Here is a 15,677-nt window from a genome sequence, read left to right on the forward strand (position 1 = left end):
GCTCGTTGTCCGTTACTGGCGGAGGGAGAGAGAGCGAGAGAGAGAGAGAGAGAGAGAGAGAGAGAGAGGAGCGCGCACTGCATGACAGCAGCGCGCGGTAAAGTGAAACTCTGACAGTGACATGTTGCCTGTTCATTCACGAAAACCATCCTGAAACACTCTCAGTCAAACAAGGTGGGGAATGAGAAACTGCGGCGCTACTGTAGCCTAGAGTAGTTCGCTCATTTTAAAAACACAGCGGCAGCGCCCGCGGATCTGTAGCCTACTGAGACGTGTCACGTGAGTTACTGTAAATGATGCTGTGCGGAAAACCAGCTGTGATCTGTGATCAAGGTGCAGACCGGTGAGTTTGGAGCTGACGAAATGATCGCGCTGCTGACAGCCGTTTCATTACATGTTTCTCATTGAAAAACTATACAAATGGCATTTAGATGATGTTCTGCATAAAAAATAAGTGAAATAATAAAAATTCGGTTTTAGTAATCAACCGCTTATAGTGATCAAATTGACTCTGGACAAACGTGATCACTATAAGCGGATTCCACTGTATTAGGTTTAAAGTTCTGGCCAATTAGGGCGCGGAACCGTTGAGTGACAGGTCCGGAGACCGCTGCTTCGAGGCCAGTGGGCGGGTTCTCGGCCGGCTAACCACCGCACCTCTCCAAATATGGCAAGCAGAATCCAACATGGCGCAGCTCAAACCCCCGTAGTAGCGGCACAAAACAGACTCCCCCAAACCAATGGGTGACGTCACGGGTGCTACGTCCATTCTTTTTACAGTCTATGATCGGCGTTGGCATCAACTTTGAAAGAATTAAACTTGTCATTTTCTTTAAAAGTTGAGCAAGAAACTGCACTGAAGTCATTCATTTGGAAGAAGGATGTATTTGGTGTTTTGCCGACGGGATATGGGAAAAGTTTAATGAAAAAAAAGAAAGTTTAATAAAGTTTAACCAACGTCATCCTGCTCTTTGCTCTGATTGGTCGTAGCGCTACCCTATTGGTGCAGAGGCAGTCTGAAAGACAGCCTTCATCCCGCCCCCTGGATTGAGCCGAGGTCTACCGGTCGTTGCCAGACTATAATACATTTTAATGATATAGTCTGGCTTGTCAGGCTAGCAACAAACAGCAAAAGGAGTTTAATTAGTGTGAGAGCAGCTGTATTTCCTAGATGCTTCATGTGGAGGACACTTAGACTAAATGAGAGGCGGACGACAGACCCCCAGAGCCAGGAACCATCACATCTCATATAGATAATATAACGTCATGCTGAAAGATGCTGTCAGGAGACAACTGGACAGACATATTGGACGTCATGTAAATAAAGAGGCGTCCTGTGGTTTCCCGCTCGGCTGCACGGCTAAAGGGGATTCCTCCCGCGCGCCGTTGTCTCTGTCCTGCCAAATCCTAATTGAGTTTCCCGCTGTCTCGGAGCATATTGTTCAATGGTAATCGCCTCTTTTGTAGCAGCAGAATTACACAGAGGTGTAACAAATCTAATTCCCACCACAACACGGGAGGGTTTGTTTTGTGTTGCTCGAAGACGCACAACAGAAACTCAAGTGTTTAAACCCTAGCTCTGATGTCATCTGGCTCTTTAGACTAATGTTTTCATACAGCACACACTTACACCGTTTCTAATTTGCATAATGTTCTTAATTGTTTGTTTCTCTACATGCACCTTTGTTTTGTGCTTGTTCTTTGGCTCAATTATGTTCACTGCAGTCTGCTGTCATGTTTAATTAACCACTCTTTTAATATTAGTTTTATCTGGTTTCCCTGGTTCTTTGCATTTTGAAGAATTCATTATGTCGAGTTAATTGTTTTGTTAAAAAAAGGAGTATTTTTTTTACATGACACATCTGGTGTTGTTGAGCCTCAAATCTTATTTCAGTCATAAAAAAAATACTCTTGCAATAAATAACACCTCCTACACCAGTTATCGTGACACAAATCCTGTGACTTTTTGCAATTCTACCATTCACATTATACATCCACATTTGATTGATTGACAATAAAGGATAGATTAGATCAGCTTTCATCAGACAAAAGACAGAGTGTCTCTGTGAGATCTGATGTCCATAATGAACTATAGATAAGATACATAAAACTCAAATGACACTTGAATGCTTTTCTCTCTCACAACAATGATCCATAACCATATAATGTACAGGACATCCTGTCCACAGGGGTAATGGAGGCAGAGGTATAATTGACAGCACTGAAACTGTTCCAGGTCCAGCAGAGCTGCACTGCATCCAAGTGTTTTGGTTTAAGGGTGTTAACCAGCCTGTTTTCCGTCTCTATTCTTGTACTTCCTTTAGAACGTGGACAGAATTTCCTACAGAAAATCACAACAGCAACAGCAACTCAGTTTAAACTGCAGCACACAGAGAGAAAGAGAGAGAGACTGAGAAGGCGAGCGAGCGCCACATAGCCTGCAGCGACCTGCTCCACTGACAGACTGACTGACACAACGTTATCTAATACATCCAGGAGATTAGGAGCTTTTAAACATATTACAGCTATCATTATTACATTATTAGGTTAAATGTTAGTACAGCGATCATCAGCGCTGGGGCGAGGGTTTTTCCTGTGGGAGTGATCATCAGTCACTGATTACTATTATTAATTGGGGAGGAGGGTGGAAGGAGGAGGAGCAGCGAGGTTCGCAAAGCAGCAAAGCAGCAAAGCAGCGATCCGACTTCAAAGTCATCAGCTGAATAATCTGCAGAGTGAGGGAACTGCAACAGCAAGGAGCTTTCTAACGCCACACTTTCTGGGAAACGTAGGAAATCAGAGTGGTTACACAAAAACTACGATGCCTTGAATGTAATTACAGCATTACATTCCTCCTTTCAGAATATCAGCTCAGTAAATACAGAAGTAATAGATTTAGATTTTCGTTCATTCCTACCTCCATAACACTTCTTAACAAAAAAACAGGCCCTGCCTCCTCCACAGTAGAGTAGAAGCATGTGTTACGGACTCTGAGTCTTATTCTTATTTGATTTTTATTCATTTATTTATTTATTTCTATTCTTTCAATCTGAATTAATGGTGGTTGTCTATGTGCTCGCTATATGTATGTGTGGTTTTAGATGCAGCTGTGTCAGCACTTGTGCCCAAGACAAGTTTCCTGTCAAGGACTAATAAAGTATATCTTAATCTTAATCTTAATCTTATATGTGTGAATATAAAACATATAAATGTTTAAATCTGTAACACCTGATCACAAATTCTTCCTTTAAGGAGATCACAATCCAAACATATTGGGAAATACTTACTAACACTGTCTGTCTGTCTGTCTGTCTGCGAGCAATGTTTGTGTCATGCATGATTCACCGCAGACGTCTTGCTGTTGTCAAGAATATAAAAGGTGAGGGAACACCTGGTTCTCACCGAGCTGGCGCGGCTACAAATGTGTGAGAGGGGAATGAATAAAAAAAAAAAAAAGGTGCAAAGACGACGTAAGAGTGAACAGCGAAAACGAGCGTTTTTTGAAATTGTGGATGCAGACGCAGGAAGCAGAACGGCGAGCAGACCTGTGGGCTCTAACAGACCGGCCTCTGTCTGCCAGCCCCTCCCCCTCCCCCTCCCTCTCTACACCCCCAGACCTGTTTTCTCATCCCCCCACCCTTCAGCAAAGCTTCTGGGGGTGAAACCTCGCCTCCGACGCTCACACACACACACACACACACACCTTTCCCTCCCCACATCCTCTTCCTGCCTCATTAGCATGCAGACGGCTCGTTGCTATTCCAACGCTGTGCTATGATTTGATTAATGGAATTTGACTTCCAGCGTGGATCCCTGTAACGGCTACGGCTTTTTGGAAGAGGGGGAGAGGACGGGGGGTCCGGCGAGGGGCAGAGATGACTGAGAGAGAGAGAGAGGAACAGAAACTGAGGCCCATTTTCTCCTCTCCTGCCCTCTGTACCAAAGTGAGACAGAGGTGTTCATACAAAAGAGAACTGCAGCAGATCCATCATATCAGGGGAAAACAGGTGATGATCTGTTAAAAGTATTTCTGGGAGAAGATCCACAATTTACTAAATTAGCTGCACAATAACACTCTGCCACGATACTAGAAAAGTACATGAATGCTGATCAGAACTATTATTGATGTCATTTAATATTGTTGTTTTTTATCATCATTTGTTACTGTCATCATTTAAGAACAATATGTGTATGTTTTATAACAACATGCAACAGTCTAATGATGCCCAATCTTACCAAACACACACACACACAATTTATTTTTTAAGTTTCATTTCATTTAGACTGTGTATAAGAGAGAGAGAGAACTTGATCAGCACACACGTGCATGCTCACACACACGCATAGGGTAAATCATTTTATGTATACTTTTTATTTATTTGTATATTGTTGTATATATTTGGTTTCATGAGTTGTATTGTGTCACTGATTCCTAATGCTTTGGCAACATCGTTCTTTTAACTGTCGTGCCAATAAAGCAAATTTGAATTGAATTGAGAGAGAGAGAGAGGGAGCAGCGCCTCGTTGTAACACCTGAGGATGAGTGCGGCTGTGATCGCTGCTCTCTCTGGGATGGCGGCGGCGGCGGCGGCCAACTAGCGCCGCGCGCCAAACTGTCTGCGGACCAATTTGTTCTCTCTCTTCGCCTGGCAGAGCAGCACGCACACCTGTGTGACACGGCTTTGTGTGGATGTGATGTGGGCGTCAGCGCCAAGGCAACAACAGAGGGGGTTGGTGGGGCTGCAGCCAAATGGGTTGAGTTATGAAGCCAAATAAAAACTGACCAACCAACCACACAGTGTGCTAGGTCATCTCCATCATCCCATAATAACCACGTTACAGAGCGGCGGGAGGTGGGGAGCGAGCTGCGAGGAGATCAGCTGCTGTGTGTCTAATGGGGCTGTTAAAAAGAAATCTATCTCACACATTACGCCTTAATAAGTCCAACAAAGCTACATTTGGTTTTTTAAAGTGGAGATCATTGTTGCTATAAAGAGACTGAGGAGCTGCAGGTTGAGTTGAAGAGGCCCTGGGTGTGATAAGCAGCTCTGTGTCCCAGGATTAGCTCCGTACAGATAACACGGACAGGAAAACTGGTTTCCCACTGCCACCGAGGTCAGGCTATGATAGGGACCCGCAGTCTGAAGACTGGAGCTGACACTGCAGCTGACAACAGATTCAGAGTGTGGGCTTTTTCCTGAAGTTTAGGGCTGAGATCCTTGATTTCTCTGCTCATTCTGATCTCATTTGAAAACTTAAAGGGGACCTATTATGCTCCTTTTTGCACAAACTAAAATAGTTCCTGGGTGTCTTAAAGACATGTCTGTGACGTGCTTCGGTCAAAATACCCCAAAGATCAAACATCACAGCATTCTCAAAAACAGGGCTCTGCAAAACGGTCTGTTTCAGTGGCCCCTCCCTTTAAATGCAAATGAACCACTCCCTCAGCATTGCGTTACCATGACGATGTCTACTACTAGTACCTATACTGATTTGGCCAAAATGTAGTATGCAAACAAAAGCTAAATCTGCAGTAGGCAAATTGCCAGTATCTCCAGTATGCATCTGACCAGTCTACGTTGTGTAATGAAATGTGTCATGACCTAGTCTCACCCTAAAGATGGTATAGAGTAGTCTTTGCCATGTAGGCTACTGTAACCATGTAACATGTAATATAACTTAATAAAATACATTTAAAATATATGCAGACTGGTCAGTTCATTGTAAAACAGTTATTTATTGATGTAAATGTGGTGATTTGTGCACATAGACTACAGAGCTCCGCAGCACTGCACCTCCTCTCCCCCTCCTTCTCACAGCTTCATTTTTCATTCAAACTAATTCAACTGCCACAAGATTTCATCAATGAGACCAATATTCTGCTAAATAGACTAACCACACGGCGGTAAACGTCTAAAAAACCTGTGGGTATGTTTATTAGCGTTGGTTTTCTCTACCGCGATGAGCACGGACGCCTGCCCGGCCAAGGAGGCCTGCAGACGGGCTCTGCCTGTGTGAGGAGCCGCTGCAGCTCCGGAGCTCCGGAGCTCCGGTGGTCCAGCGTTACGTCGGTCCGACGAACAACGTCACCCCGGCGGTACGTCGCTTCTCACACAGGTACAGCTTCACTTACATGAAACGTCGGCGTAAACTTCTAAATAAAACTTAGTAAAGTGACACTACAGCGCTAAAACATGCAGGGAAGAAGCAGGAAGTAGTCCGCTCCGCTCTCCGCTGTGACACCAAGCACAACAGAGCAGCATGGGAGGAGGCGGGGCCGGCTGGAGCAGAGACCTCGGCATGACCATGTAGGGGAGTCCGGCACGCCGTGACGTCGACGCGAGCTCATGTCAAAAAAAACTCAGCGCAACCGAGTGTAACAGGTGTGCAGAGAAATCCCAATTATCTAGCAGGGTTTACCTCCAAATGCATTAACCTCAGGATATGACACTTCCACGGCCTCTAGAACCATTATCCAACATTTTAAACATATATAAAAGTCTGAAAAGCTGGAAAAGCATAATAGGTCCCCTTTAAAAAAAAAAGCCCTTTATGTCATGTTCAGTGTTGCCAATAGCCCAGCACTCAATGATGTTCAGTTAAAGCCCCAGTATGTAGGAATTCCTCCATCTAGCGGTGCGGTTGCATATCTGAACGTATTCTTGATGTTGCATTCACTTGAAATGGGGCAGACGTCAGACAGACAACAGACGCTGCATGTAACAGGATAAACAAGCCTCTATGTAAACAAGTGGTCCGCCAGCACGAGGCAAAACACTACAGGTGTTGCATGACAATATGTTGTCATGGTGATGTGGTATTGTTTTACCGTCTTTCTCTGGAGTAAAATGACATCCGGTTGGTTTGCCGACGGCTGTCTGCCTGACTGCACCTGAATGCAACACCAGTGCCTCTGTCCTTCCTCACACTACACAGTGGTGACAGTTTTAACAGGCCGAGCCCACAGCTCCGCTGAGTTTCCGTGGTTACCTACGGTCACGCTGCCACGCAACGTAAAAAATGGCGATGCAACATGGCCGCCTCAGTTCGGTGCGTCGCCCACTTATGTATTTGTAACGTCTTGTAACAACTCATTCTAAGGTACCAGAAAGCTTTCATTTGTATGCGGGTGATTCCACTTCAGTGAAATACGTATTTATGAAAGACAGATTTGATTTTTGATAATAAAAAGCCAAATAAGTTACACACTGGGGCTTTAAATATCACATATAACAAAGGAAATCATAAAATCTCAACATTTGTGCTGAGAAACCATCACTGTCGATTCATTTCCTGTTCATCTGTTAACTTGCCAAAATTTCAAGTTTTAGGAGTTATGATAAAAGACTACGGACAGCGCTTCTTATTCAACTTATTCAGCTACAGGTCACTGCTCTAATCTCATTAATACACCATTAAAAGTCATTACATATCTATATAAAATGTTTATAAAAGGTCCTCAGGAGGAACATTGTCCAGAATGGTGCTACTACTGAATGACTGGTCTTAAATGACTCACTTAGCCCCATGCGTATGCTGGGTGCTGCCTTATAATTGGAGTTATACCAATCAAAAGAACCAATTTTCCACATGAGCAGCTGCTAATATGAAATTTGCAATTAAATAATCATTTAAACAGTCAAAATTGTGAGTGAAGGAGGAAGACTCTGAGAAACTTTACAGAACTTTTCAGTAGATCAAAATAAAGAATAAAAGAAAATAAATAGCTGCAGAACAAGAATAAAACTGTTTCTGAGCCGTAGATATAAATAAAGATTATAATTTTAGGCCATATAAACCCTGGAAATGAATCCATCGGAAAAAAGAAACAGTTGAGGCAATTATTCCATCTCCGAAAACATGGCAGCCTCTTTGCTAATTCAAATCCAATGCGTGAAAATGACATCCACGCCCTTCCCCCTCAGTTTTAATGTGCAGCTCTGCAGTCTGGCTCAGTAGAAACTACATGGGCATCGCTGTTAGAGGCAGAAGTACGGAAACGACTGCCCTCCTGGGTGTTCCCGTTTTTTTGTGAGAGGAAAATAACAAAGCTCTAAATTCTGATAACAAAAATTGGTGTCAGCAGCATGTTTTGTTTCAGTTTTTTGGCAGGAATTAGGGATTGTCCGCGGACCGAGCAGCCACCGAGGACGCCAAGGAAATGATATGTGTAAGTATCTTGGACACTTAGTTGAAGATGGTTTGACACAGGGAGCCAAAAGACGCGAGGAAACAACTCCAAAAACCCTGCACCCTTCTGTTAATGGAAACCAAAGCCAAACTCATTTCATTCTCCTATTATATTCTGATAACACACACACACACACACACCCACATGCCTGCATCTGCTCTCAGCGTCGGTGTAATTAGACAACGGCGATCTGGAGCTGGCTCACGCGCGGTGCACCTCAGGAAGATTAGTGCTTACCTACAGAGGAGGAGAGCCAGTGGCTTTCAAACGCTACAATTTCAATTTCAGGTTTTTCTTTTTTTTCCTCTCTCTCTGTCTTTGTACATGAAACAAGCAGCCAGACGGCGGCTTCGGAGCCTGGCAGCGGCGCTGATTTCTCCCGTTCCAACTTGCTGTCACTGGTTTAAAAAGAGGCGAGTAGGACCAAACCACCGACCCCCTCTCCACTCCACTCCTCACCCTGGTTCTTTGACTCCAAAATGAAGGGAAACCACTTTTACTCCATGGTAACTTTAAGAGGAGTAGGCTTGTTACCTTTAATTGTCGGTGCAAGCTATTTTTAGAACGGGCGGAGCAGAGTCGTGAGCTGCTCAGAGCTACGCTACGGAGGCTCATGGGATTTCTTGGTTTCCCTCATCAAACTCATCAAATACACAATCCAACAACTCCACAACGCTCTGGTGGACAAGTTGTGACCTGCACATTCACCACGCTATGAGATAATAACACAATGTTACCACACAGAGTTGTTTTAGAGGGAAATACAGAGACTGATGATGAAAAACTGTCCCCAACGGGAACATGCATCAGCAGTTTTGCATGAATTTCCCTCTAAAACAACTCTGTCTGGTAACGTTGTGTTATTATCTCATAGCGTGGTGAATGTGCAGGTCACAACTTGTCCACCACAGCGTTGTGGAGTTGTTGGATTGTGTATTTGATGAGTTTGATGAGGGAAACCAAGAAATCCCATGAGCCTCCGTAGCGTACAGTGTAGCTCTGAGCAGCTCATGGCTCTGCTCCGCCCGTTCTAAAAATAGCTTGCATCGACAATTAAAGGTAACAAACCTACCTTTGCAACCAATTTGCCAAAATGTTGAACTATCCCTTTAAAGCTACAAGGGCACATTCCCGCCCTGGGGAACGCCTGCGCCGACCCGACACAAGGGAGCAAAGAACAACGAGTGAGGGGGAAAGGAGAGGAAAAGAGATAAAGAGGACAAGAGAGAGGAGGATAAAGAGTGAGGGGGCAGAAAGTGCCTGATGACATGAGGGAGGAGACGATGACAAGGCAGCGCTGAGGGCGAGGCCTCGCATGTTTCAAGAGGACGCGGAACGGGAACAGGTGGCAGCGGGAGTGGGAGCGGCGACGGAGACCCGAGGGGGAGAGGGAGGGGGAGGGTATGTTGCAGCAGAAGTGGGGGTGGTGGTTGTGGAACAGGAGCCGTCCCTCTCATCTCCTCTCAGGCTCTCAGCGTATCTGTTGAGCCATCAGTCAGCCGGGCCTCTTCAGCACCTGTCTCCCCGCTGCCTTCCTGAGGCCTGTCAGCCGCCGCCATTTCACCGCTGACAGACTAATGCGCCCACACGAGCCGCGAGCCGCCGCCGCCGCCTCCACACATGGGGGGGGGGGCAGGATACACGGGAAGTGGGATCATGGAAAGTCGGAAAAAGGAAAAAAAAAAACAGAGATAAGAAAAGAAATCATGATAAACCGATAGAAAGCGGCAGAAAATACTGAAAGAGTAAGTAAAATACAACTTTCCTCCTGAAAAGTCCTGTGTTTGAGTATTTCTCATGACAAACCTCAAACAATGCGAGTTACTGTTCAGCTCTTTCACTATCTGAATGTTTCCCACACATGACGTGACAGAGACCAGGCCTGAGGCCTCAGAAGCAACTTTAGGCCATATTGTAGTTCTTTTTACCTCATGTGGTCTGTATTTTTCTCCAGCAGCTATTTCAGGCCTCTCTGCTCCCAGACATAAACATCCTATTCATTTCTCCTACACGCTGCAGCGCTGCAGACAGTTGGACAAACTCTGGCTACCAAACTTTTGTCAGGAAAAGTAGATTAAAAAAAGTCAGCGGCGAAGGCGTGAAAATTTCAGGGGCGGAATTAACTGCGAATCCCAAGGTGCGTTTCAGAGAGAAGCATCGGATCACTGAGCTTAACGCTGCATGTCATGAGCTGCTAAAGGCACGTGGAGGGTCGCGAGTGTTGTGTTGAAAAAAATACACGCTCCGATCTGCAGCTTAAATCCATTCACTTTTAAAATCTGGGTCAATTTTAGATGAATTCTTTCACTACATCACTACTTTCATTCACTCGCGCTCCAATTTGCACCAGACTTCCTCCCCTTAACTGACCCCGACCCTCTCCACAGGAACCGCGGCTGTGCCTCATGGGTAACTATAGCAACCTGAGCCGTTACATCAGAGTCCTGGGTTTCTATACAGAAGATTAAAGAGACGTGAAGAAATGGAAAAAATAAATTGAAGAACAACTCACTTTGCTACTCTATTTCTGAATCAATGAACCGTACCTCTCTCCTGACAATCAACATTTTACAGCTTTGTGACATTTTACATTATCATTCAAATATGAGTCAAAGGGATAGTTCAACATTTTGGCAAATTGGCCCATTGAAATCCCATGAGCCTCCGTAGCGTAGCTCTGAGCAGCTCACGGCTCTGCTCCACCGTTCTAAAAATAGCTTGCACCGACAATTAAAGGTAGCGAATTTACTTTATGTTGAACTATCCCTTTAAAGAGTGTGGGTGTCACAGGGTTTTCCATGTGGATTCTTTATAGTGATGTTGTGAGTCTAAAATAGATATTCACTTGATTAGTTGTATATAAATAGATTTTTGCTCTGCAGTAATTAAAATGTCAACGTTTCATCAACTAATTAATATCACAACAGATCCTCGTGCAAGAAGGTGGGAACAGATTTTCCCCAAAAAGGGAAAATGTGGTTGAACTTGTCCACTCCTGCAGCGCTGCAGGTGAAAGCAGAGACATGAGAAAACAGAATTATTGACAGAGCAGGACGTACCCGTGCCTGTGTGATCCCCGGGAGCGTCCGGAGTAGTAGGAATAGCCCGAGTAGGTGGACTCCGTGTCCATGGCGATGCGGCGGTCTTTCCCGGGCGGCCGGGCTCAGGGGGGGGGGCAACGCGGGGGCCCGCTCTGCTCGGCCGCTGGCAGACGCGGCGGTGGAAGCTTCGCTCGCTCGTCTCTCCGAAGCCGGAGGCGATGGATCGACTCGCTCAGGAGGCCGACAGAGCTGGCGAGCTGTCTGCAGTCAGGATGGAAAGCGACCCTGAGGGCGCCCGGCGAGGAAACATCAACCTGGAGGAGAGAAGGGAAAGACAGAGAGAGAGAGGGAGACAGACGGGGAATTTGAATTCAAAATGTGAAATGTCTGGGAAATGTGCCCACATTTGACTGTCAGACACAGGAGGAGCCAGAGAGGATGAGGCTGCGTCTGACACGGAACAAAGAGCATTACAGACTCAATCATTCCAGTCACAGGCTTTTTCGTCACATCTATTTTTACCAAAAAAATATTTGCAAACACTTATGCGCCTGTGTTTATCAGCAGCTGTATCCTCCGGCTACAAACCTGCACAGTGACAACACTCGGGACGCTGCGCTCCAGCTGAGTGCTCCACATAAAAAAAAAAGAGAAACACAGCTACCATGAAACAGCAAGTTTGCTCTTATTCCCATATGACTGACAAGACTGAAGTCTCTGACACACTCCAAGACGATGAGTGCAGCAAAGAGAAAATGCTTCGTCTCTAAAAGTGCTGCTGCTGGTTTGGGAGCTGCAGTGGTGAAGTAAAAACTAAAAAGAACTGATGCTCTGGTTTTGACTTTAGCAGTTCCACCGGCGTCAAGGTAACATCACCAGGCTGCAATTTCATTACTGTGTTTCCTAGAGGAAGGAATAAACGATGCTGAGAGAAGGAATGAATCGCTGGTGGCGAGGACACGCTTCATTTGAAAATAATGAATCTATTTCAGCGATGATGTCGACACCGACAACAACTCCACACAGCCTCACAACCAATGCACATCTTAAAAGGCATGGATAATCAATTCAATAAGAAAATGTTCTGGCTATCAGGGTTTCAGATTTACGCACGATAATATTGATTATAAACATTTTTATCAGTTGATTAGAACTTTAAGCAGTTTAAGCCATTATGATGTTAAAAAATCTATCTCTCATTTCTCTTGATTGATTGATGTCATTTTTAACAACAACATAGTGTTATAAACAGTACATAACAGTAATACATAGTTCTAAGTAAAGGCTTTAAACCTGGAAGTAGTGGAAAATGTACAGCAAAGAAAATGTTTTCTGTCTGAGAGTTAATTAGATGTAAATGTGCTGTTGCGACATCGGTCACGATTGTAGTGGGAATGGGAATTCTTACATTTCACTTCCACTGAAAAAACAAAACACAAAACTTATGATGACATATTTTTGTCAGGGCTTGTACCAAACCAGCATGTTTCATCACATCTGGTAGAATTTGATTTATAGGCAGCTTCTCTGGTAGTGCAATTTCGATCATAATTTCGATTAACTGTCCGGCCTCTGACTATGAGTCGCTGTTTCAGGGGAAACTGGACCTGCATGAATTTCATTTCCAAGTTGCATTCTTTCCCAAACATGATCAATGTGGAGTCAAGATCACATGAATCAAACTCCCCTGGAGACTGCATTAAGGAGGGAAACACTGAGCGATAAGAGGCCGTTCGCTGAGCGCATTGGAGCCGGTACGATCAGAGCGAACGGTGTGAGATGTGAGAAAATGAAAGAGGAGAGGTGTATGAGCGAGATCAATTTGGCTCAGAGTCGTTAAAAGCGCCGCACAAAAGGAGGGAGAGAATGAGAGTTGAATGTGAGTCATGGGTGTATAGCTGAAAGGCATGCTGTAAACTGCAAGATGAAAAATGTGTAAAATATACAGGTAGTTAAAGCTTAACTCAAACAGACCTCAGTCTAATTTTCTGCTCAGATAACACTTCCTCGCATGTACTCGTGCACTTTGAGCCCGTCTGGCTTAAACAAGCAGCAGCCTGACGGAAAGGAGGACAGATCCAGCTGATATTAACCAGAGGACTGTCTCAGATTACATTATGAGACACTTAGGCGGTTGCTGCTATCTGTTGGCATTATTTCTAAATGATGTATGGGCTATTGGGTTTTCATTCGGAATATCTGCATCCATTATTTAGAGTTCCTTGTCTTCCTGTCCCCTGCTTCATACCCTCGATTTGTCCTGACATGGTCTGAAGCTGCGGCCACCTCCCGATCCAAACGGGCCCTGCAGCTCTCAGGCCGACTGATTTATGGCTCCGGACGCCTCGGAGGTTGTGAGAAACCGAGCGAAACCAAGACATCCACAGCACTTTCCTGCATTCACAACTCCAGAGGGGAGAGAAGAGGAAGAGGAAGAAGAAAAGAAAAAAGAAAAACAGCCACTTAGCCAGATTTTGTGCACAAACTACAATCCTTATCTGCCACTTGAAGGAGAAACATAACATCACAGGGTCCAAAAATACACTGTGGCACAAAGCATCTAGTGTGACCCAGTTCTGTGGAGTGTCGGCACATCTGTGAGTGACTGTGTGTGTGTGTGTGTGTGTGCATGCGTTTGCGTGACTGTCGCAGGCTCCTGCAAACGCTTTGAAGGTTGTGCAACTGCATATTTGGATATGCTCATTCTGCAAATCATTCTAAATGCCTGAATCATCCCCATGTGGTGACAAATCCTCCCTCGACTGGTTCTCCTCAGCCGCGCTGCCAGCCGGCTGCATTAGTGGAAACTTCATGTGAAGCTGAGTTTCACCAAAAGCTTTTGTTAAACACGAGGATCTTTTTTATCTCCTCCGTAAACATGTCGACAACAGACGGCTTTATTTCATCTTATTTATCTTCGCAATTGGGACGTGGAGATGGAGCCGTCTATTAGTTTAAAGCAGAGGTCTTAAACCCAAATTACCTGGGGTCCACTCCTCATGTTCTCGCTCTCTCCTGGAAAGCCACTTGTAAGAGTAATAGTTGGACAATTTGGGAAAAATGCACTTAAATGCAGAGAGCTAAAAGTGGAGATTTATAGCTGTAGCCCACAGCCATTTAGTTTCACTTAAAATAAAGACTGAAACAGAGGGAAACAGCTGGCCTAGCTGCACCCAAAGGTGGAACAAAACTCACAATTTTACTAGCTAAAACGTTATTTTATAAAGTTTCCTTAATCCGTACAAGCCAGGTTTCCATTTCCAGTGTTTCAGAGTGTATTTCAGTTGGTGATCGGGTGTTTTTACACTTCCTCTACACAACAAAAAGCCAAATGTTTGTGAGTTTCTTTGACGTGTGGGAAAAGGTCAGTGCAAGAAACTGAATGGGCCCATTCCCCAGAAATGTTTCCTTTAAAAGTGTGAGATAAAAGGAGCTTGGTTAGTGGCCAGGACCACGGCCCTGCTGCGGGAGTTCCCCTGTTGAATAATGACTTGTAAGAAAGCTGGACACCACAGAGGCATTTCCATCACCTGCTTTAATCCTCTTAAAAGAAGGGCACGCGGCTCAATGAGGGATTAATGCTGCGTGGTCCAGGTTCAGTCAGAGTGCAGCCCACGAGGAGAGAGAGCCGGCGAGGTTAAAAGCTGATCGATGACTCCCTGCTTCGCTGTTTCCGTTTAAAATTCAGCGATCAGTGTTACCTTCATACTTTTAAACTCTGACTATTTCAAATAGCTCAACGCTGGGCAACAAGGTCAACATTATATTGAAGTGAAACAGGATAGGTGGGTGTTCCAACATGAGCTTTCTGTCTTCGCCGTGCCGGAGAAAAACTGGTAAGCGGAACCACTTCAACTTTTGCAGGGGAGAGACTCCAAAGCTGAAACAGGAATCCCCGACTCTGAGAGGGGAGGGGGAGGGGGAGGGGGAGGGCTGGCAAGTTCTCCACAGTAATCCAAGACCCCCGCTGAGCTGCCGGCATGTCTGTTTGTCCTGGCAAACAGTGGCAACAAGCAGTGGGAGGAGGAGGAAGGGCAAAATTATATCACGACAATCGAGCATGAAGGGCATCGACAGCACACCAGGCTGTTTCATGGATTTCTGAGGATTCATATCGACTGCGTTTGAAAACCAGTCCACATTCCTTGATGTAGCGAAAGAAAGCACCTCAGAGATACGTCTTTGATCTGCAGAGCAAAAGAAGAATTACAAGACTCAGACGTCAGAATAAAACACTGTTTCTCCTGAGAAACAAAACTAGGCGGAGGGGGGAAAAAAAAAAAAAAGCAATCAGGTGTGGGAAAGAAAACCAAGCGCACACCCGAAGAACAAGAGTAAAATAAACATCCAGAGGCATAAACAGGAAATGTAAGCAAACAGCAGACAGCCCTCTTTCCCTGAGCAGAGAGCTGGAGCAGAGTTACACCAGAGCCACGGGGCATCTG

General features: G+C 45.0%; 2 protein-coding genes across 4 annotated transcripts in view; one reads left to right on the forward strand and one right to left on the reverse strand.

Annotated features, from left to right (window-relative positions):
- The window catches only part of znf513b (zinc finger protein 513b), a 179,990-nt gene that overhangs the window by 145,824 nt on the left and 18,489 nt on the right, over positions 1-15,677 (forward strand). The window lies entirely within an intron of this gene.
- The window catches only part of LOC146990603 (vang-like protein 1), a 59,053-nt gene that overhangs the window by 37,674 nt on the left and 5,702 nt on the right, over positions 1-15,677 (reverse strand). For all 3 annotated transcript variants that reach the window (XM_085795858.1, XM_085795842.1, XM_085795851.1), the window contains exon 2: positions 11,251-11,546. In XM_085795858.1, coding sequence (XP_085651984.1) covers positions 11,251-11,321 — 71 coding nt within the window. In that variant the 5' untranslated portion in view covers positions 11,322-11,546. The remainder of the gene's footprint in view (positions 1-11,250; positions 11,547-15,677) is intronic.

This window comes from Trachurus japonicus, chromosome 2 (assembly GCF_045865225.1).
Source record: "Trachurus japonicus isolate A0001 chromosome 2, Traja_1.0".
Taxonomy (NCBI): domain Eukaryota; kingdom Metazoa; phylum Chordata; class Actinopteri; order Carangiformes; family Carangidae; genus Trachurus; species Trachurus japonicus.